Source organism: Dermacentor variabilis, chromosome 2 (assembly GCF_050947875.1).
Source record: "Dermacentor variabilis isolate Ectoservices chromosome 2, ASM5094787v1, whole genome shotgun sequence".
Classification (NCBI taxonomy): domain Eukaryota; kingdom Metazoa; phylum Arthropoda; class Arachnida; order Ixodida; family Ixodidae; genus Dermacentor; species Dermacentor variabilis.
This window is the reverse complement of record NC_134569.1, coordinates 256,483,116-256,504,069: the sequence shown is the minus strand read 5'-3', so window position 1 is coordinate 256,504,069 and position 20,954 is coordinate 256,483,116. Positions and strand designations below refer to the sequence as shown.

Here is a 20,954-nt window from a genome sequence, read left to right as displayed (position 1 = left end):
CACTTGGAAATTATTTTCCCCTAATTACTGTGCGCTTCGATTTTGCTTCGATCCGAAAAATTTATGTTCACACAAACCTAAAAAATCAGCACGAGTTCGATGGGGAAAAAGAGCGAGTAAAAAAGTCTCAAAATCAAGTCATTGGAGTGCTAAACAACGTCCTACTACATATAAAGTGTAACATCAAAGCACAAACTCTCAATTCTCAACATGAACATAACTTCACAAGCTTGTCGCACGATGAACAGTGTTTGTTTTCATTTGTATTGCGCACTGTGTTGAAAAGTTCTTCTTTTTTCTTTGGCTTTGTGTTGTGTGAATCACTGTGCTTTCCATCGGCAAGTGTGCCACACCAGGTCGCCCAGTCTTCAACATGAGCAGCAGGATCTGCAGCAATAGTTCAACATGTTTCAGTATAAAAAAAAATTATAAACCAAATGCCGCTGAAATAAAAAGGCATAAATTAGACACAAAAAATTATCCACCCAAAATACTAAAAGGTAAATTCAGGCTAGTTGCTCTCACAGCAATAAAGTTGACATTCACTTAAATATCCTTACATTATTTCTAGGCAAAATCATGAACGCTTGTCTAAGTTATCACCTTAAATTAAAATCCACCTTGCTCTGATTTGTCCCAACGTTAATCCACCTTAATTTACCTGGCTCTAATTTATACCAACTTTAATACACCTTAATCCAGCTTGCTCTAATTTATACCAGCCTTAATTCACCTTTATTCACTTTACTTCACCATGGGATTTTGCAGTATGAGTTGCAGCAGGTCCAGTGCCGGGAACGTGATGTCATCATTTGGTCTATGGGTTTTGGTACCATGAGAAGCCAGACAGACGCCAGATATTTTGCTTCGTGGAGCATATAAGACTTCCTCCCTAATAGGTAAATCACGGTGCACCGTAGACAAGAAACGACAGCAGACATGCAGGGTGCTTGTCTGTGTCTTTTTCTGTCATCCCTTGTTTACAATGCGCTGTGATTTACCTGCATTCGCCCAAAATAGCTGCTGAAGGTTCCTTTGGAACAATGTATTTACAGAAAAGTAAAGTATTCTAGTTGACATAAGAACTATAAAAAATCTGACCAATTTGTGGGAAATAATAGAAATAGTACAGCAACACTGAACCCTAGTAGTGGTCCACCTCGAAATGGTGCCAGTGTAGCAAAGTGCATAGCAGGCACCGCTGCAGTGCAGAGATGTGCGCTGTGCAGGTCCATACGTCAGTGTGCAGCTGACCAGCTGTGCCTGATTGCAACCAAGTGCACTGCAAGCCAGCACTGCCTGCTGTCCCTGGTGGAGCTGCTTTTTGTTCAGCTGCCTGTGAGTAGCTTTCTAATTTCTTGGGCAATAAAACGCGTGGCAATAAAACACTCACTTATTGGCCAAAGCATGTGTCAGTGTGAAAGGATTCTGTGGACTAAGGTGGTTACTTGGGCTAGTCGGTAATTAATGATAAAAACGACGTACAGCACGAAGGACAAGGACTGCGAGAGATGACATCGCGACAGTGCAGTGTATGTCGTCTCTCGCTGTCCTTGTCCTTCACTCTGTATGTCGTTTTTATCATGGATGCTGTGGAGTTTGCACAACTTTCTGGCAGCAACTGCACTGCAGCAATATGATGCAATTGTGTTTCGTTTTGTCATATGTACAGTTAAAGCTCGATATAACCAACTTTGATATAACACACTTCAATATAATGAAAGCCTCGATATAAATAAGTATTTAAATATTTATAACTTTTTGTACATAGAACACCATGCATTTAGAACCTCAATATAGCGAAGTGTATTTATGCATGATCTCAATATAAAAAAAAGAAATTACTGCCTTCTCAAAGGAATACGGAGACAATAAATGGAAATTTCCGTAGACGAAGATGGTGAAACGGTTAACTGATAAGCAGCTTGTTGCGAACACATATCTTGAATTGCGTTCTGAGCGCCGATGTGCGGCAGCATGGTGTTCAAGGTAAAGTCCGCAAGTGCGATGAGATGCTGTTGCGTCCAGTGCACCCTGTGCTGTAGGTGCGAGTGAGAGCGTGCAAGGGTGATGTGAGGAGGCCTGATGCCTTCCCACATGGCATGAGTGGAAAGCTCGCTCACGGTCATAGCACAAAGGAGGGTGGATGCAGCTCTCCTTTTTTTATAGCGCACCCAGCTGTCGAACATGGCCGGGTGCATAGGCAGCTCTCGCATGCAAAGAGATGGCGTGGCATTGTGTCTGTTGTCCCGCTGTACATTTAGTGCTGGAGGTTACGTAATCTCAAGTTTCAGAGACTTGTTGAAGTGAGAGGCAGACAAAGCATTCGCTCCCTGATCATGGCTCTTTTACAATAGTGGCGTGGCATTGTGTCTGTTGTCCCGCTGTACATTTAGTGCTGGAGGTTACGTAATCTCAAGTTTCAAAGACTTGTTGAAGTGAGAGGCAGACAAAGCATTCGCTCCCTGATCACGGCTCTTTTACAATAGTGTTGTCCCACTGCTGGTGACACTATCAGCCACAGGGGTGGTGTGGATGCAAAAGTGTAGCTGGCTTTGCTTTTCTACCACCAATGTGAAGATATCATTGACACGGCATGAAACTGTATCTTTTGTTGCCGACTTTCAAATTCAACAAATTGCTTTTTCCATTGCCCGATAAGTCGGATAACTTTGTGGCCTCTTCCGTGTAAGTAAAAGCTATTGGCAGCTGTACTGATTTGCATAAAACGTTGAATGTCAGTATAATGAAATTTTGATATAATGAAGCTAACTCTCGACTTTACCAATTTGGTTTTATGGAAGTCTAACTGTGCACTGATATTAGTATTATCATTTCATTGCCACATTCTATAATTTTTTATGGCATCATCCATGTCATAAACTGCCCATATTGTCCATATTTATTAATTAGCTGTGAGACAGCAACCATGACATGTGAGTACGGTGCTAACTAGAAGCATTTTCTAAACATGGTAGGGATGAGGAGGATGCGACAGAAAGGGTTGGTGCCAAATGCAGCATCTACAGCTGTTTGCTGTAACACTACAGATATCCACAACTATACCTAAGGCGAGTAATCAGAGCAGGCAGAGGAGCGGGGAGGGGATATGCCTCAGAGGCAGTTCACACAGAGGAGTCACTGGAGTGTACTGGAATGGGGCAGTGTGTCATCCACACAGCAAGTGCAATGGGAGGCCCATAGTCACTTTTGTGATGACGCCACCAGAAGGGTGCTGCAAGCAACTGGTGTGCTTAGCGAACAAAATTTAAATATTTAGCACGAAACTCTCTGCATTTAAAAAATCAAACGCTCTCAAAACGTAATTGAAAGTACAGTTGAAACCAAATATGTATAAAATATTTTCTTTTTCTCAAACGGTTATAACGTACCCTTGGGAAAAAAAATTGTGGCATAACCCATGTCACAATGACTGTCGATGGGGATGCATTAGCATTGAATTAATATGGTGACACAACATATTGCCACTGTCGAAGTGAGTTATACGTAGTAGGCATGTACTCCTCTATGGCAATTCCCTAAGAACACTCCACTCCATCTAGCACAGTCACCATAAAGCCTTCGTATGGCTTCCTAAATGCGTGGCGTGCCGGTGTATGCGGTGCATGCGAACGCTAAAGGCGCAGATATACTCCGACGTAGCGTGCGCGCGCACGCGCGTCGAACTCCGCGACGCCACGCTGGAGAAAAACTGGCATCTATACTCCGGCGACACGACGTAACCGGCGTGACCGGCGCCGTCGGGCGCGTTCCAACGTCTCCAGCGCATGAATAGCTCCGCTCCTATTTTTCGCCGGCCGCGCCGGGCCGCGTCGGCGAAGCGTTCCCGGCGTTCCGCACGTAGAAGCAAAACGCGCGCGATCTCGAGAAAAAAAAAAGAGAAACAAAACGGCGGGCGGCGCGCATTCGCGGTGTTGATTCTCTGCGCATGTGTTGGGACGGTTGCTGTGGCAACGCGCGATCTCGGGGCACTCGGTGCAGCGGCCGCCGGTTGGAGTGTAGAGCGTCGGACTTGCGCTTGGCGCGGCGTCGCCGACGTGACGTAACCGACCGCAACCGCCGCTAGCCCGCGCGCCGAGAACGTCGGAGTATAACTTGGCCTTAAGAAACACGTCATGTGGCAACTGGGTTCCTCTCTCCTGCTTTTCTCTGGGCACGTTGCGCCATCCGATGGCACTGCCGAGAAGTCTGCGGGTGGCCTCCGAGACTGGTGCCTGCAAACATTGAGCACTGTTCGCTCCCCACACTCAGTGGCACATGCTCTGTGACTCAAGTTGACGAGAGGGTCGTTGAAGAGCGGCACATACTCAGTGCGTTCATGGTGCAGCTCACTGAAGCATTCACATGAAAGGCGTTCCTTGAAAAGCAGCACATACCTAGTTCATTTGTGGTGCAAGCTGCTAAAGCATCGGGTTGCCATTCTTGAGGAACCCTTGTGACATGGGTTCAATCCAGCTCAGCATTGGAGAAATTTAGGGGAACTTTTTCATCCTTGTAGAGCGGCACATTCCCAAGGGCACATATCGTGCAATTCAAGTTGGCGTCAAATGCTTTCATTGAAGAATGGCACACACGTATGGCACACACCCAGTCACCCAAGTTGGAATCGAAGACGTTCATTGAAGACCAGTGCAGACCAAAGGGTGCATTCCCAGCACTCTAGTTTGGCGTCACAGTTTCTTCAAACAGGGGTACATGCAAAGGTGAATCAGAAAGTCTTTGCCCCTATTTTCTATTATCCAAAATAAGGTAAATGCAGGTAATTACAAATGTACGTACTATTCTCATACCTTACACTATTTTTCCACGTAGTCCCCACACTGCTTCAGACATTTGTCAGTCGTTGGCACGTGCAGCCTGCCCGAACGCTCATTTTCATGCAAGTCTTCACGGCTTTTTGCAAACTCACAACGAGGACGAAGGCCAAATCAGCTGCTGGTTGTGCAACACGTGGCGGTGGCACGTAGTGCAGGTGATGCCAAGCGCGTTCCATGACAGGGCCGGCCACCTTCACCATTTCTTGCAGGTTTACGAAGCTCACGCTGACTTTTAGGTCGTCGAATGACGGATGCATTTGTCTCCGCACGCGTTCCACCTTTTCGGCATCTGAAACAGGCTCCGCTATACGGTCATAGTATTCGGCAATGACGTGAATGAACTGCTTGAGGTTTTCTGCCGGATGCTGAGTGCGCTGATCTAGCTCTGCGTTTATTTTAAACTTGTAGTCAATGGTGGCAAACTCTGCCGTAAATTCAGACGTGAAGGACTGCCAGTTAGCCTGCGCCAGAGTTCCAGAGTGTTAGCCAGTGCCACCACTCACAGATCTTGGCGGCGGACGTGGAACGTCCTTTCTGCCGCAGGCGTCACGAGAACGTGGTCCTTTTGGGTGAAGGTGACTGGTCAATAAACCCACACATGATACCATGTAGTAGCACATAAATAAATTGCCAAGAAAGGGGATGGGGAAACGGCGCCATGGTAGGTCAATTGGTAGAGCATCGCTCGCGAGGTGCGAAGGTTGTGGGTTCGGTCCCCACCTGCAGCAAGTTGTTTTTTCATCCTCTTTCATTTCCATTAATTTATCATTTCTTCATTTCATTTATTAAGCACAAGTAATTTCCACTATGTTGTCCTTGGTGTCAGTGTTTGTTGGCTTCTTATGATATCACTGTTAGTTGTGCTTATCGGGCGAGGGCCAAATTCAAGATTGGAATAATTCTAATTCAAACAAAAGTACTGTCATCATTTTTATCATCATCAAATTAAGTTTTGCCTCATGGAAAAGTATGGGTGCACCTCCCAGGAGCTTTGGTTTGGATTTAATGAACAGAAATTGAATTAGCATTTGTTTGTTGCACCACCCTGAATCTGCAGCTAGAATAAAACTTGAATGAACCCTTTGAGGGTTTTTTCCGTACCTCTATAGCACTGCTGATCCATCCCACATGGCCCTTGACGTACTCCTAAAGGGCTGATTTTGTGTGTGATACTTCGCGCGTACTTAATGCCACCGGTTGTACAGATTTGCTGCCGCCACCACTGGGGAGCCCCCCAAACTCACTGGACTTTGCGTTTCTGTTCGCAAGGGCACACAACTCGACTTGTTTGCCTTCAAGCACTCGCACACTCGTCTGCTGCCTCCGAGGCATGTGCCGAGGAGGCGCTGTCACTTCTTGTGGCCACCACTGTCATATGTCTGGTGGCTCAGATATAGCCCTGCATAACCCAAGTTCAGAGATACGAATAAGTTTTCTTTCTTTCTTTTTTTTTTTGGCCTTCGGTTGTGGGACCCTTCTCACGGCGACTGCTCAATCGCTTCTTCTTGTGAAGAAACATGCTTCGGAGACAACAAATTCATAGCCGCACATGTGGCTGTATATTTTTCTTAATCTCTTGCTGTATGGCATGTTTCTTTGTGTACTAGTGGTGTCAATAAAACATTTTTGAGACAGAATATTGCTTGCAATAAATTTTTGCAGTATACAATAGTTGTGAATCATTTCCTGCTACTGGAAACTGCAGTGAAAAAATTCCGTGGTGATTTAGTGGTAAATGCAAGAGGAATACATTAGGCATTATGGCGCACCTCTTTCAGGTCCTGGGTCTATGATTTTGACCCCATTCACCACATTGCAAAGTGTTGTTCAGGGGCTCACTCAACACACATCCTGCCTTTTCGAGGAGCAAAGTGCAACTGACAGTAGTCCGGAGCAGGCTGCCATCAGTTGCACTGTACATATATACAGCTAAACCTCAATATAACGAAGTGGGTAAAATCGGCTGTTTATTTGTAATATTGAAATTTTGTTGTATTAAAATTTGACCTTTTTGCACATAAGTACAGTCGCCGATCAATTTTTCTTGCCTAGAAAGGGGCCGCAGGATACAATTCATTTTGATAAATTTGGGAGTCGACAATGAATGATACGGTTTCATGCCACGTTGACAGTACAAATTAAGCGGAGCCAGCAGTGCTTCTTTCGTGTGAACTCCGGCTGCACAGCTGATAGCGTTGCCCGCACTGGGACGACATTATGATGAAAGGTGCCGGCAGCGGGTAGCGAATGCTTCGTCTTTCTCTCACTTCAATGAGTCACCGAAACTCAACATTACGCACCCTCCAACACTAAAAGCGCCAGAAGGTTTACATGATGCCATGGCATCGCAGCATGCCCACATGCAGTAGGTTGCCTTTAAAGCAGCATGGCGCGACTACGTAATGCGCTCAGCCTCGCTCACAGCCATGCGCCCGCCAGAAGTTGCTAGCATGCACCCCCTCCTCCTCTTTGCTCGCGCTGGAAGGCGGCACTCGTGAAGCCACCGTCTTTCTTGTCTCACCCTCGCAAACTTTCACTTGGGCCTAAAGCACAAAGTGCATAGGGTGCAGTAGAATCGTATCGCACTTGGTGCGGCTCTACTTCGGCGGTCACTCTTGTCACGTGGGTCTCGGCATTCTTTTGTAGCGGAAACAAAATTTCATTATATGAAATCGCACACAAACACACTTCGTTATATTGAGATTCTAAATACATGGTGTTCTATGGACAAGAGGTTATGAAAAGTTAATTACTTTGTTATGTCAAGAATTTTGTTACATTGAAGTTTCTTATATCGAGGTAAAACTATACATTGACTTACCTCTACATCTACCACGTGGCTGGCTTCCCGCATTTCACACACATACAGTTTTTTCCAATTTGACACTCCAAAGGCTAATGCATAAAAAATTTACTACAGAGGTGTGATATTTGCGAAAAAACTCGACCCTCCAAGTCGAGGTGCTTGAAAGTCCAGTTCGCCTCACTCGGCGCGTGACGGTGCCTCACTGTGTGCAGCGCCTGGAGGACCTTGCGGAGAGCAGCCAAGAGCTGTTTGGGCTGCTGTGCCGTCTGCTGGGTGCTGCCTGCCGGTGCCCATTACCTGCCCTGCAGCAGCTGCTTGCAGATGAGATCGGATGGCTCAAGCACATCAGGGTATTATACAGTCATTCCATCTGCACTCAGGCACTGGCAAATTCATCCATAAACTTCTTTGCAATACTGTGCATAGTGCCAGCCATCACCTGAAAGTCATACAGCAGCAGATGTAATCATGGACACTCTGTGTTTGCAGCCTAGCGAATGTGTCAACAACTTGCAAGGCTGCAACTCCATGGGAAGCTGCCAGACGACAATTATGTCTTTCTTCAAGTTAAATTTTGCAGGTGGCCTAGCACTCGCGTGTCATGCCATGCCGAGGCATTAACATGCATTTAGACCACACAACCGTAATTGCTGGGATTGGCCACACGGCACGAAGAGTCCGATCTCGGCGATAATGGCAATTCGGCAGCTTGCCAGTCACGTTGGACTGCGGGCCGGCCACAGTGCCGGGAGGATGCTGTTGCCCATCGACACCGACGAGATAGTCATTGGAACCACGAACTGCTGCTAAAAAGAGTTTATCTCTTAAATGAACAACCAGGAACGCTGTCCTTGCTGCGTGGCTTCCTATACTGACACATGCTGTCACACTTCTCTCACATAGGTGCAGTCTCAGATTTTTTCTTATCTTAGTGTGCTTTTATAAGAGATATCGGATATAATGAAGTAATTTTAGTGGCAGCTACAATATGTTCTTAACGAGGTTTGTCTGTGTTGAGCTTTCCCAAACATTCCTTACTCACCTTGCCCTGCCGATATTTAGTGGAAAGGAAATTTTGCATTGCAGTAACAGTGCCCACTGCGTTTGTTGTTTGTGTGCAGGAGAAGGTGCAGCAGACAGGCGGCCTGTCGGATGCCGAGGAGTCCCTGCTCGAGGGTCACCTAGGCGTCGCACGTGAGCTGGTGTCGCTCCTGTCACCAGCCAACAAGCACCACATAGGCTCAGACTCTGGCAACACTGTCCACGGGAACCTGGTCAAGGTAAGCTATGCATGACACGAAAGGCAGCTGATCAGTTGCTGGTACCCTGTTGCTGTCATGTTTCCTTCGATAAGCTGTGTGCAGCCCAGCATCATCTGAATGGCACCTGCCTACATCGAACAAAAGCTAGCATGCTGCATCACATTACTCAACGTTCCTTGCCATGATACGGTTTTGTACAGGGAAAGTGTGACTGCATGTTCTCTTGCATTGGGCTCTTAGGCCAACTTTTGTGTGAAAGGTCAAGGCAGCCTGGCCATCCATTGAAGCACCAGGTTGCTTCCATTCAACTAGTCATGCCACATTGTCTATGCATGCACATGCCACGTAGGCTGGTCTCTCACTCACTCAAGGAGGCACTGATCCACGCAATCCGCCTGTAACCTTGTGCACCAATACAGGCAGCATGTTCTTCAGTCTGTTTGCAAGATGTGGCGATATCTTTGTTACAGTTTCGCACTCTCATAATCTCCGTGAACTGCTATAACAATGTCTCTATGATACAATGGTTCCCAGCCTCTGTGTAGTTGTCATTGCACCTGAACTATGAGAAAAGAAATTATCAAACTCCAGCTCTAAACTCATTCACTGCATCAATGCAGGATCTCATCTTCTTTCCTCTGAGATACAATTGCAACCAGACTCTGTGTTGGGTGTCAGTGCATTAGACTTGTTGTCATCCTTGCCCATTACAGCACAGCTAAGCCTCTGTGCAAAAACTTCAATGTAATAAAATCTTCAAAAGTAAAAAAAAAATAATTTCTTATAAATTGATGTTCATAGAACATTGTGTATTTTTAGCCTTAATATAAAAAGCTGTGTTAAATTGCAATTTCGATGTAAAAAATGTTTGCTTCTCACTGGGTTACATCCGATTTTTTACGAACATTATTCCTCGGCTTCAATAACAAACTGGTTATTCAATTCACGTTAAATAATGTTGGCAAGTCACCATGTGATCCAGTAATTTCCATCACAGGCTGCACCAACAGCCTTTGCTTGGAGGCTGCTGGTGCAGTAAACCACATGCCTCCAGGCATTCAAGGGCCTTGGTTAAAAACAACTTAAATGCAGCAATAATTTATTCCAGTTCTTGCCATGATTTCAAGGCAGGTCATATATCAAGGTGTAGCATATACATATACGTAAATATATACAGAAATTTTCACTCACGGACAACTTTGCCAATGCCGAAATCAGGTTTTCTGTGGCACAGAGCCCTTAACCCTTTCCCTACCGCAAAAAAGAAAAAAGAAAATTTTACCACATTTACAGGAAACATTTTTTCGCTAAGTTCATAGAGCTTCTTTTTCTGAATAAAACGGCAACATTATTTCAATTCAATGGGGTTTCTTTATTCCACAAATTGCGTAAAAAGATACATTAAAAAAGGCTTCACTGCATGGCCTTGTTGTCTTCCAAAAAAAGCGTTTTGCAGGGCTCAATACACTATGAAAAAAGAGAATACAAAGAAAAAATAACCTAAGCACTGCAAAAACATGCACATGAATAGTGGCAACTTTTACGCAGCTCGTAAAGCAGTTAGTAGACCGTCTTCGTATGACAGACTCACAGGCAGTCACAAGGTCCTCCGGGCCATCCACAGAATAGTCGTCATCAGACTCCTCAGATGAGAAAACCACTTTTCGTTTACAAGCAAAACTCTGCAGAGCTGTGGTGTAATGAACAGTCGTCAAATTAACTTCTTTTACATGCGATTTCATTGCCTTGCTTCGAGAAGGCAGCCATGCTTTATGCGAGAGTGTCAGAGGCGGCAATATAATGAAGGAGGAGGCACAATGCGGACAGGTGTGGTCATTTAGTGCCAGGAATCGCATCTAGATGGAATAGGATGAGTATAGTTGTCATGAGTTCACTGTGTGAGAAATTTTTGTTTATTACGACTATATTCACCATTGGCTATATTGGTACGAAATTCCATGACGACTGTACTCGTCGACGGGAGATAAATGGTTGATGCCATTGCATTAATGCTTATTCGAACTGTAACGAAGAAGAGGGACGCTATAGTGGGCCATGCTCTCCGGGGCTTTCTGGTGGGTAAACCTCTCTAGCGCCTTTGCTCGGAGAACGCCACTTGTGCTGGGAGTCCGTGCCCTGCTCTAACGGTCGGTCCCAAATGCAGGTGACTAATAAAGGCCTTTAGAGATTATATTTTACCTTCTCTGAGACCGTGTCATTTTCATTACGCATTTCGTGGTATAAGAATGCTCTCTGCGCAAATTGCTTTCACATGTAGCACCTACATACTGATTCGTAAAGCAAATTTTGACTTGCTCTCCATTTGGAAGAACTGACGAAGGGCTGTTTTGTCCTCGCAGAAATTGTGCTCTTCTTTGTTAACTCAACTGTAACATGTTTGCCAAACAAAACAGCATGAAGAGCTCTATATTCTTGCCTCTCAAACTGGGAAACAAACCACTGATAAGGCAAGTACGTTACCTTCGCAAGCGACAGAGCTCTGCAGCATTCAGAAATCCTTTAACTGTCTATGGTGTCACTGTGAAGATGGTTTCCAGTTTGAACAGAGGGATAAGTACACTGCATTTCCACTCCAATGCGGCCACAGCAGCACATGACGTAAGCGGCATGTGACATGCCTACGATCGCAGTGCTACATTTGCCGTCACAAAGCAAAGCCGTGCCAAACTATGCTTCCCGCCTGGCATTTGGCAGTCCTGCCCATCTGGCCACCATGCCTTTCAGGGGCCACGCGCAGGCTTCGTGGCACCAAGCATTCTTGGGGAAAGAGAGGTCCCGCTGCAGTACATGCCTCGTGCATGGCTCGTTTCAACAGTGGCAATACGTTGTGTCGCTATATTGATTCAGTGCTAGCGTGTTGCCGTCAACAGTCATCGTGAGATGGGTTCTGCCAGTTATATATATATATTTTTTTTTTCTGTTTCTGTGTCGGTGCAAATAAAAATTGTCACGACTGACAAAGTAGCCTTTGCACCCCCATTGCCGATGTGCCGTGTGTAAAACGCGGGAGTGCAGGAGCTGCTGGAGGACTTTGCCTTCCCGGCGTCCCGGGTGGAGGCCCAGCTGCGAGGTGGCGCCGGCGACGGGGGTGGCACGGCGGCGGTGGCCGTGTGCCCCGGGCCGGACGCCCTGCGTGCGGCCCTCGACCTGCTGGTGGCGCTGTGCACCCAGAGCCCCGAGAACCTGGCCGCCTGCGCTGCGCTCCTGTCGGACATGTTCTACGCTGACCAGCCGCCGCTGCAAGAGTGGGAGTACCTGCCCCCAGTGGGACCCAGGCCCCGAGGGGGGTTCGTGGGCCTCAAGAATGCTGGTGCCACCTGCTACATGAACTCGGTGCTGCAACAGGTATTGCTCGGCTTAGGCTGCGACAGCCTCTGGTGGGGTGGGGACGGTGGTGGAAACAACGTTTCAGCACCTCTTGTTGTGCACATGCTGTGTCCCAGCTTAATTAGCACTTCTCATTATGATGTAAATGGATGCAAAACAATGAACACAATAGTCCTGTTCTTAGTTGACATTGCGTCTTAGTGCACCTTAACAAGTATGAACCAGCTAGCCTATAGACAAGTAGCAGCTTTTTTCCATGAACCATACTGACTGGCATGACTTGTGGATCACGAGCTGCAAGACTGATGTCACCTCGGTGATGATGCCACGGTTAAGATTGGTTTGGCAGGATATTCAACACAAATTTCATTAGTGAGGTCATCAAGAAATTTTCGTGCTGAGAAATCCCAATTATATGGCTTTCTCGGGAACGCGTGGAAATGTCGTATAATATGTCCAACAAAAATTATGTCTATAATATATAGTTTTGGGGTACAGATTTGCAAGGAGCTTCAATTTAAATTCTGCAGTCAAACCACACTGCAATGAATGCCACTTCAACGAAATGTCCAGTACAAGGAATAATTTTCAGTTCCCTGTCAGCTGTCTGTAGAAGCCTATACATAAATAAGCCAACACATTTTCTTCTGCCGTTCTGCTTCTGCAAAATTTGACAAAGCAATTCTAGGCTCTAAAATTTCATTTGCCATGCTGGAAACACAATGTCCAACATTTTGGTGCATTCTGGCACATAAAAATATTTCTGCAAGGTACAAATTAGGTGCAGGCACCACTGGAAACTTCTGCTGATGACTGAGTGTGGAGGCTGGCCATTGGGATGGTCATCTTTGCCATTGGCTTGACACTTCTCAGCCGCCAACAGTTCTAAGGTCAAGCTCGATCGTCTCTGCGAGTCCATGCTGCCCCATCTCGCCTTGCTTGTGCGTGGCTAGGTTGTGGTGCGGGTTGTACACCTGTTGCTCCGTTTGGTTTGCTCAAAGATGCCTTTCTTTCTGCTTTTTAAAATAGCACCCCTATGCAGGAAAGTTTTTTATCCTTAGAGGATAACGCTCACACACTGGCCCAAGTTGCAAGTGAACAAAAGAAATGGAAAAAGTTTGAAATTTTGCCAGTTTGATGTCCACCACCGAAGCGAAAGGATCGATTAAAAAACAGTTTCATCAGGCACATCGACCAAGCGCAAGAAGCTGACGACATCAACGCATGAAAGCTTGATAATGTAGATATTGTTTGTGGAGACAAGGGCGAAAGAAAATGCCTATCAGTTGGGAATGCCATGCAGCAGAAGGCCCTAAATTACACTTGCTTGCGGGAAATCTATGACTTTAAAACGGTCTTGAACCAGCCCCCAGGGTTGGTGAAAAAACATAGTCGGTGGATGGCATACACTGCGCTGAACATGTCAACCAAATTTTGCAGTCGTGCGCCGTATGTGGAGCTCTCATGCAGAGCACGAAGTCACCTTTTTCTCCGGTACTCTCTTTTCAACAGAAGCCTTCGCCTCACTTTTTTCGGGCTGCCATATTTTGTCAGATTCTCATATGCGGCTGCTATAGGCCAATAATTGACAACAGTCAAGAAGGGTGTTTGGATCAGTCCACTTCTTCCTACTGTTGCTGTGTATATTTATTGACGCAGTTTAATACACACCATGAAGTAAGTGAAAATCTCCATTTTGAATTTACACAGAACTTAGCACTTCCGTAAGTGCAATTATCGTATTGTCTCATTGCAGTGATGATGAAAAACACATTAGTAAAACTGTGAATCACGGAACCAGTTCTTTATTGGCCGAGCCTGTGCCCACGCACAACATACAGGCTATATTCAAAATGGAACGTAGCGGCAACCACAGTCGGCGATCGTCAAAATCCCATCAGTGGGTCAAGTGCGTCAACTTCTATACATGAGTCGTCGAAGCTTCCATAATAATCAGTGGTGCCCGTGTGTCTTCCAGAAAGTACCACACAATTCATGTTGCGCATATAATCAGATTACACAAGATTCGGTCACAGCAGACAATGGATAGAATTATCGATAACATTCGTTCTGATACATGCAGGTGCATCGTGCTCTGAGCAGTGACATTTGTTAGCCGGTGAAAAAGTGTTCACACGAGAAAGATAAAACAAGCACAAGTGTCATTGCCCACTCTTTAGAAGCATTGTCCCAATGCTACAGGCATAACAGGAGAGTGAACAAGTACACATTGAGACATGTGCTTGTTCAAATCGAATATAAAATCAAACTAAAAGAAATCCAAGTATCGTATCGAATATTCTAAAATTTTTCACAAGATTTAATGCTTACATAGTTTGTGCAAGAAAATGCGGTGCTGCACATGCTCGAAAGTCTCCTAGCATTGCCTTACAAGACTGTGGCAAGCTAACTTAGGTACATAGAAATCAAGATATACACTCAAGCCTCGTTAGAACGAAGTTTATGGGGGAGCCCAAAAATAAATAAATCCATTTCATGCGACTTAGCACCTGACGTGACAGCCTTTAGATAGCTGCCTTCTCTTCCAGTGTGATGGTTGTTCGCGTCCGCATTTCACTTTTCTCGTCGCAGTCGAGCTGCATGCCGCGCACAACAGAGCGCTCCCCTGTGTGATCAGGGATGCTAGCGAACTTCGCCACGCTGTCTTGGCTCGGCCGCCTCTTGGCCTCCGAGACCAATGTCAATGCGATCTCGGAGGCCACGTCCAACTGTCGGCCCACGTGGCGCGCTGCAGGGAGAGAGAAGTGAATGCACAGCCTGGGCGTGACCCCCGAGATCATAAAGCCACTAAATGAAGTAAAAGTAGCGTCATCTTTTGAAGATTGCTGCCATCCTCCTCTCCTGCACTTTCCCTTGACACTCGGCCCTCCCTTTGGCCGAATGCAATCACATGCTCTTGTGCGCTTTTTTTCTCTTTTGTTTTTTGCTGCCACCAACATAGCGGTGCCAAACATTGCAAAGTGGCATACGTGGTTGTTGGCATACGCAACCACCACGTTTTGCGCCTCCTTTGTGCTTTTGTAGAATAATTCCGTGTTCGCGATGTTGTGTTGCTGCGTCTTAGGGTGTAGCACATATGAAATTGACGGCAAGTGACTCTTCCGGATTCCATCTGCCAAGCGAGATGCGGCACGGGGGAAGGTCTGACTTCAAAGAATCAGCCTGGCTGATTCAACCCAACGCAATGGTCGAGGCTCTGTGAGGTAAGTGAGCGATTCTTCGCTCATTACTAATCTCACATGCTACCACTTGCTGTATGCGGTTTCATTAGTTTTTCGCTCTCCCAAGTGCCGCATGTTCGCGCTGCGTTTATTTGCAGCTTCCGTGCCCGACCTCAATCAAGTCATCTTCAAACGCAGGTGCTTTTTGTCGACTCATTCATACATTCCATGGCATTGTCTTTATTTGGCCTGAATGTGTGCAAACAGCACCTTTTGAGTGTATCGCCGTAGCGGTGGCGGTACGTAGGCAAAAAGGGCCGCTTACCTGCGGAAAGACAAACTTTTTGGGGCAACCTTGCACCTTCGTTTTTGAGTTGTAGGTGACTGTAAATGAATGTAGGAAAGTTCACGCAGAAACACTTTTGGGAGTTGTCTAAGTATTCGTAAGCACTGTGCTACTTGCTCATCTCCACGCAGCCCAGTCTCGGTATCAGCGTTGTGAAACTTGATCAGGCCAGTGCAAACGAGAGCACTGTGGTGATACGAATGGGTGTGCACAGCGACACAAGCTGCACTGATGACGTTCCGATCATTCGCTCGGAGTGTGCGAATACTCGTGTATATGAATACGAATCGAATTGTAACTTCTCGAATAGTTCGATTCACAAATCGAATCTTAACTATTCGGTTACTCAAATATTTGATACCGTATTTACCCAAATGTAATGCGAGTTTTTTTTCCCAGGAATAGAAGTGAAAAGTCACCCCCTGCGTCACATTCGAATACTAGGTATAAAAATGCTAAGAAAGGCACCAAACACTCATTATTAAGCTCGCTTAATGTGCCGCATTTATGTGTGTGTCAATTGACCTGCTCCTTCAAAGTCACGTGCTCCAAATTCAGCGGCCAACCAATACGCGAACCACGGCCAGGGCGAGTTGCGAATGCGGTGCAAACACGAAAAAGGCAGACCAAACGGCACCAACGAGAGCGCACCAGTGTCACCTTGGAGGGGCCAAACACACGCGTGAGTGTCGAACGATTAGCGTGCGAAATGAACGAGCCTTTTTCTCACCACTAGGTGATTCTAGTGACGTAGCAATCCGTTTGGGCCACTCGCGGCACGTCCTGGGCACTTGTTTTCATGATAGTACCACGTGACCTACGCCACCGACTCCTCAGGCAATGTGCATAGCCGTATTGTCTGTTCAGCGCTTCGACACGTTGGTCTGTTCCTGCCTGCTTAATGTGCCTACATCCAAAATGGCGTGCTCTCGCAGTATACCGCTGGCTTCAACTGCAACGCTATTCTACTCGCCGAAAAAGTCGGTAACTCAGCGGCCGCAAGAAGCCTGAACATCAAAGAATCGATAGTAAGTTTCATATGTAAGAGGCACGGGGCACCAAAAGAAAAGAAGAGGATGATGCGCGCTGACCGGTCCGAACGGCATGAGCCCTCGAGGCGCGTGACTTGAGGTGTGATCAGGGGAGAAGCGGCGCCAAGCTGGTATTATCGACGTGGCTCTGGGCCAAGAAGGTTGGAGCGCCAGCTTCACACTGGCGACCCGAGCCATGGAGCTTCAGACTGGCCCGTGACGCTGGCTATCCAGGGTGTGGCCGTCGACCTCGGCGACATTCGAGCGAGGCTCCCTGGATCTGCTGCAGCCTCCCACGGCGCTGCCGGCCACTCCAGGAATTGGATCCCCCTTCTTCGGCAGACCAGCATGAACGGTAGTCCTCAGGGCTTCTCGTCGGCACTTGGAGAGGTAGCGGCGGAGCCCGGTGATAGGCCTAAGCAGGAAGGCTGGAGTGCTGCGTCACCGACATAGTTCGGGGCACCGACATCCGAGACCGAGGAGCTGGCGGGTCGATGCCACGACAACAAAGCTTGCGGAGTCGGCAGGAGCACCGACTGAGATCAAGAGCCGACGCACATCGGACTTGGAGTTACATGCGACAACGGAACTTTGTAAGAGCATTCCTTTTGTTAGCGGGTGGGCCATAGGCCAGGGTTGCCAGACTTTCGCGCGAAACGCGCTAAGGACGCACGGTGGTGAGGATAAGGACATTGTTTTGGCTGTGCAAGTGTGGAGTCTTATTTTTTGCCAATTGAGCTTTGACTTTTCCATTTCGAGTTTGGCTAAATTAAAATCTGTTTGCTGTGCTCGCCTGCGTCTCCTGACTCCATCTCTCCCAACATCCGCACGGCCCCGAGATCAGTGACAATAAGGGGGTGGAGGAAGCATCGCCAGGAGTTGTTCAATTGCAACAGTCATAGAAAAGGTTTCCGTGGGCCCAAGAAAGGCCGCTTCCTGGATTTGGAGCATCATCTTGCGGACTTCATTGGTGAAAAACGCTCCCGGCTTCTTGGTGTGAGCATTGAAATGCTTCAGTGCAAAGCATGTGAACTTGCATGAGACACGGGTTTGGCGCCAAACCAATTCAAGGCATTGTGCAACTTGATACAGAAGTTCATGCGAAGGGCCATTTTTTTTCCCTTTGACGCAGTACCTCGATTTGTCAGAAACTACCCGAGGACTTCGAGTCGAAACTTCATGCATTTCAGCGGTATGTCATTGATCTCCGCCGCTCTACCAACATGCCACTTGGACACATCGGGAATGCGGACCAAACCCCCGTGTACCTTGATATGCCAATGGTTAGGACAGTGCACAAGTCTGGTGAACACGAAGTTCGGATTAGAAACACTGGAAACAAAAAGAATCGGATAACAGTTATCCTCGCATGTTTGGCTGATGGTCGCAAGCTCCTTCCCTTCATAATTTTGCATGATGGCCTTAGTTGCTTATGCGCCATTAAACTCAACATCAACATCAACATCATAATTTTGCGCCGGAAGACTATCCTGAAATAAACATTGCCAAACAATGTTGTCGTACGCTGCCACAAAAAAGGCTGGATGGACTCTGAACTCGTCATAGATTGAATTTCCAGCGTTTGGGACTGAAGGCCAGGTGCATTGCTGCATCCAGAATCAATATTGGCGCTGGATTTTTTTTTCGACGTAAGCTCGCACCAGGCGTGAAAGAAAAGCTGCAGCATGACCGAACGCATTTGGTTGTTATGCCGGGTGGAATGACGTCCATTCTTCAGCCCTTGGATGTTTGCTTGAACAAGCCGTTCAAGGATTGCTTGCGGCAGAGTTATTGGGACTGGATTCAATGTGGATTCAACACCTGCAGGGAGACTGAAACGCCTGAGTGCATCTACTGTTGCCCAGTGGGCTTCAGCTGCTCGGCACGGGCTGTCTCATGAAACAGCCTACGCGCATTTAAGAAAGGTTCTATTCAAATGCCCTCGACGGAAGTGAGGACGATCTGCTGTGGGAAACAACTAGTGACAAAGAGGAGTCCAGCTGTGATGACAGGGACGCCGACATCAGTGGCAAGGATAAAGATTAGGCATAGTTTGCAGGTATTTCAATAAAGCTGCTCTCGACTTTTCCTATAGTTTGTTTCCTGCGTTACATTCATGTTCTATAGTTTCGGTTTCTCGCGTTACATTCACGTTTTTGCGTCTTTGATCTTGCGCGTTCACAAAGTCGACTCTCGCGTGACACTCGTGTTCTTTTTTTTTCCCCCGGTTTCGCCCTTGCAAAGTTGACCCTCGCGTTACAATTGGGGTCGCGTTACATTCGGGTAAATGTTGTATATTCGGCGAGCCTAGTTGGCGGGTAATATGCAAGATGCATTTCAGTTCTACTGTTCTATCATATTGTAGCGCACACACTCTAAATATGCACAATTTGAATGTCACGAACCTGATAGCACGCAGATTTAACTGTGATCATGACACAGCCGAACTGTGAAACTCAACTAAAACAGCCATTTGTTTTCACCGCTCACACACGCTGCACCATGTCTTATTTTCTTCACAAGCAAAAGTTGTAGATACACTTGAGAGGAAATGGAGACTGCAATTCGCGAGCACAAAACGAAAGCTTGCCATTGTGAACTGCGAAACCACGACGTCATGGCGTGCTGCGTTGCTTCGCTGCTGTGTCGCTTCACTGCTTGGCCTGTGCGGACGGCACTCACACCACCTCTTGGCCGCAGAGCCAACAAATTTCTCTCCTACTTTTGCAAGCGAGATAGAGGTGGCACCAGTTTCTCTTCCTCTGTTTCCCTCGCGCACTCCGCGCCGTTGGTCATTGACGTCGTTTTTCAGGGCGATCTGAAACCACCAAGGCCCTCGCTATTGGAACCAAGCCAAGATGTTCTGCTCCCGAATTTCATCTATATTATCTGTTGGAAAACGTAGTCCAATGATCCTGCTTTCGGTTGGGGACGACACGACTAAACGAAAGAAAAGTGCCATTTGGAAACATTTTGTAAAGAACTCGGCCCAAGAGCCAACGTGCAAAAGCTGTGAAATGATACTTCGAACGCCATCGAGTACAACGACATCACTTGTGAACCATCTCAACAAGCATTTTTCTTTGCACAGTGTCTTTTTGAGAGACAGCGGGAATCAAGGAAGACCAGACGGTGCACAGCCACTCATCAAAAGTGTGCTGAAGTCAAGCAAGGACCTGTCACCGCATGACAGAATGGCGACAACCACCAGGATTGCCCGAATGCTGGCACTCAACCTTCAGCCTTACATCTGTGTCGAAAATCGAGGTTTCAGAGAGTTGATGAACCACATGGAGCCATTGTACAAGATACCCACCCGCACGACATTTTCGAGGACAGTCATCCCGGAGCTGTGCAGAGACACAGTCACCGCTGTCAAAGAGAGAATGCATGCGGACTTCCAGGAAATCATTACAGTCAGTCTCATTTACAAATGACTTGTGGACATTGAAGTCAAACCAAAGTTACATCAGCCTCACCTGCCACTACTTAACCTCCAACTTGATGATGATGAAGCTTTGCATTGGACGACTGGAGTGTGACCGAGAGCCACACTGCTTGCAACATCCTGGAGCGCCTGCAAGCAGTGATGGATAACTGGGAGCTGCCACTGCAGAAAGTGCCAGTCTCTGTGGTGACGGACAATGCACGAAACTTCTGTGTGGCCCTTAGGGCATTTCTTGCATCCCAATGCATTGTATGGGTCATACACTGCAACTAGCTATAAAAGATGCTAAGAAAGAAACAGCAGGCGTTCCTGCCATTCTCTAGAAGTGTTGCGCAATTGTTGGTCATTAGAAACACAGTGCCCAAGCTGCGGCAAGACTGCAGGATTGTCAGCTACGGACGGAGCTCTCTGCTTTGAAACTTATTCAAGACGTCGAAACAAAATGGAACAGTGAGCATGACATGCTTTCACATCTTGTGCAGCTGAAAAAAGCCGTCTGTTTAGAGCTTGCCACCTCTGAGACAACTGTGCCCAACCTGACACCACAGGAGTGGAAAGCAGTGGCTGGGCTCATCAAAGCTCTTGAACCCATCGCATCGGCGACCAAAGATATTAGTGGCCAGAAGTGTGCAACTTTGTCGTCAGTAGTACCATTCCTCTACGGAACACAAATGGTCCTGAAAGACTGTGTTG

General features: G+C 46.9%; 1 protein-coding gene across 14 annotated transcripts in view; it reads left to right on the top strand.

Moving 5' to 3' along the window:
- Positions 1–20,954, top strand: part of faf (ubiquitin carboxyl-terminal hydrolase-like faf) — an 819,194-nt gene that overhangs the window by 633,710 nt on the left and 164,530 nt on the right. For all 14 annotated transcript variants that reach the window (XM_075682882.1, XM_075682878.1, XM_075682872.1 and 11 more), the window contains 4 exons: positions 1,230–1,338; positions 7,857–7,994; positions 8,766–8,924; positions 11,943–12,272. In XM_075682882.1, the coding sequence (XP_075538997.1) occupies positions 1,230–1,338; positions 7,857–7,994; positions 8,766–8,924; positions 11,943–12,272 (736 nt within the window). The remainder of the gene's footprint in view (positions 1–1,229; positions 1,339–7,856; positions 7,995–8,765; positions 8,925–11,942; positions 12,273–20,954) is intronic.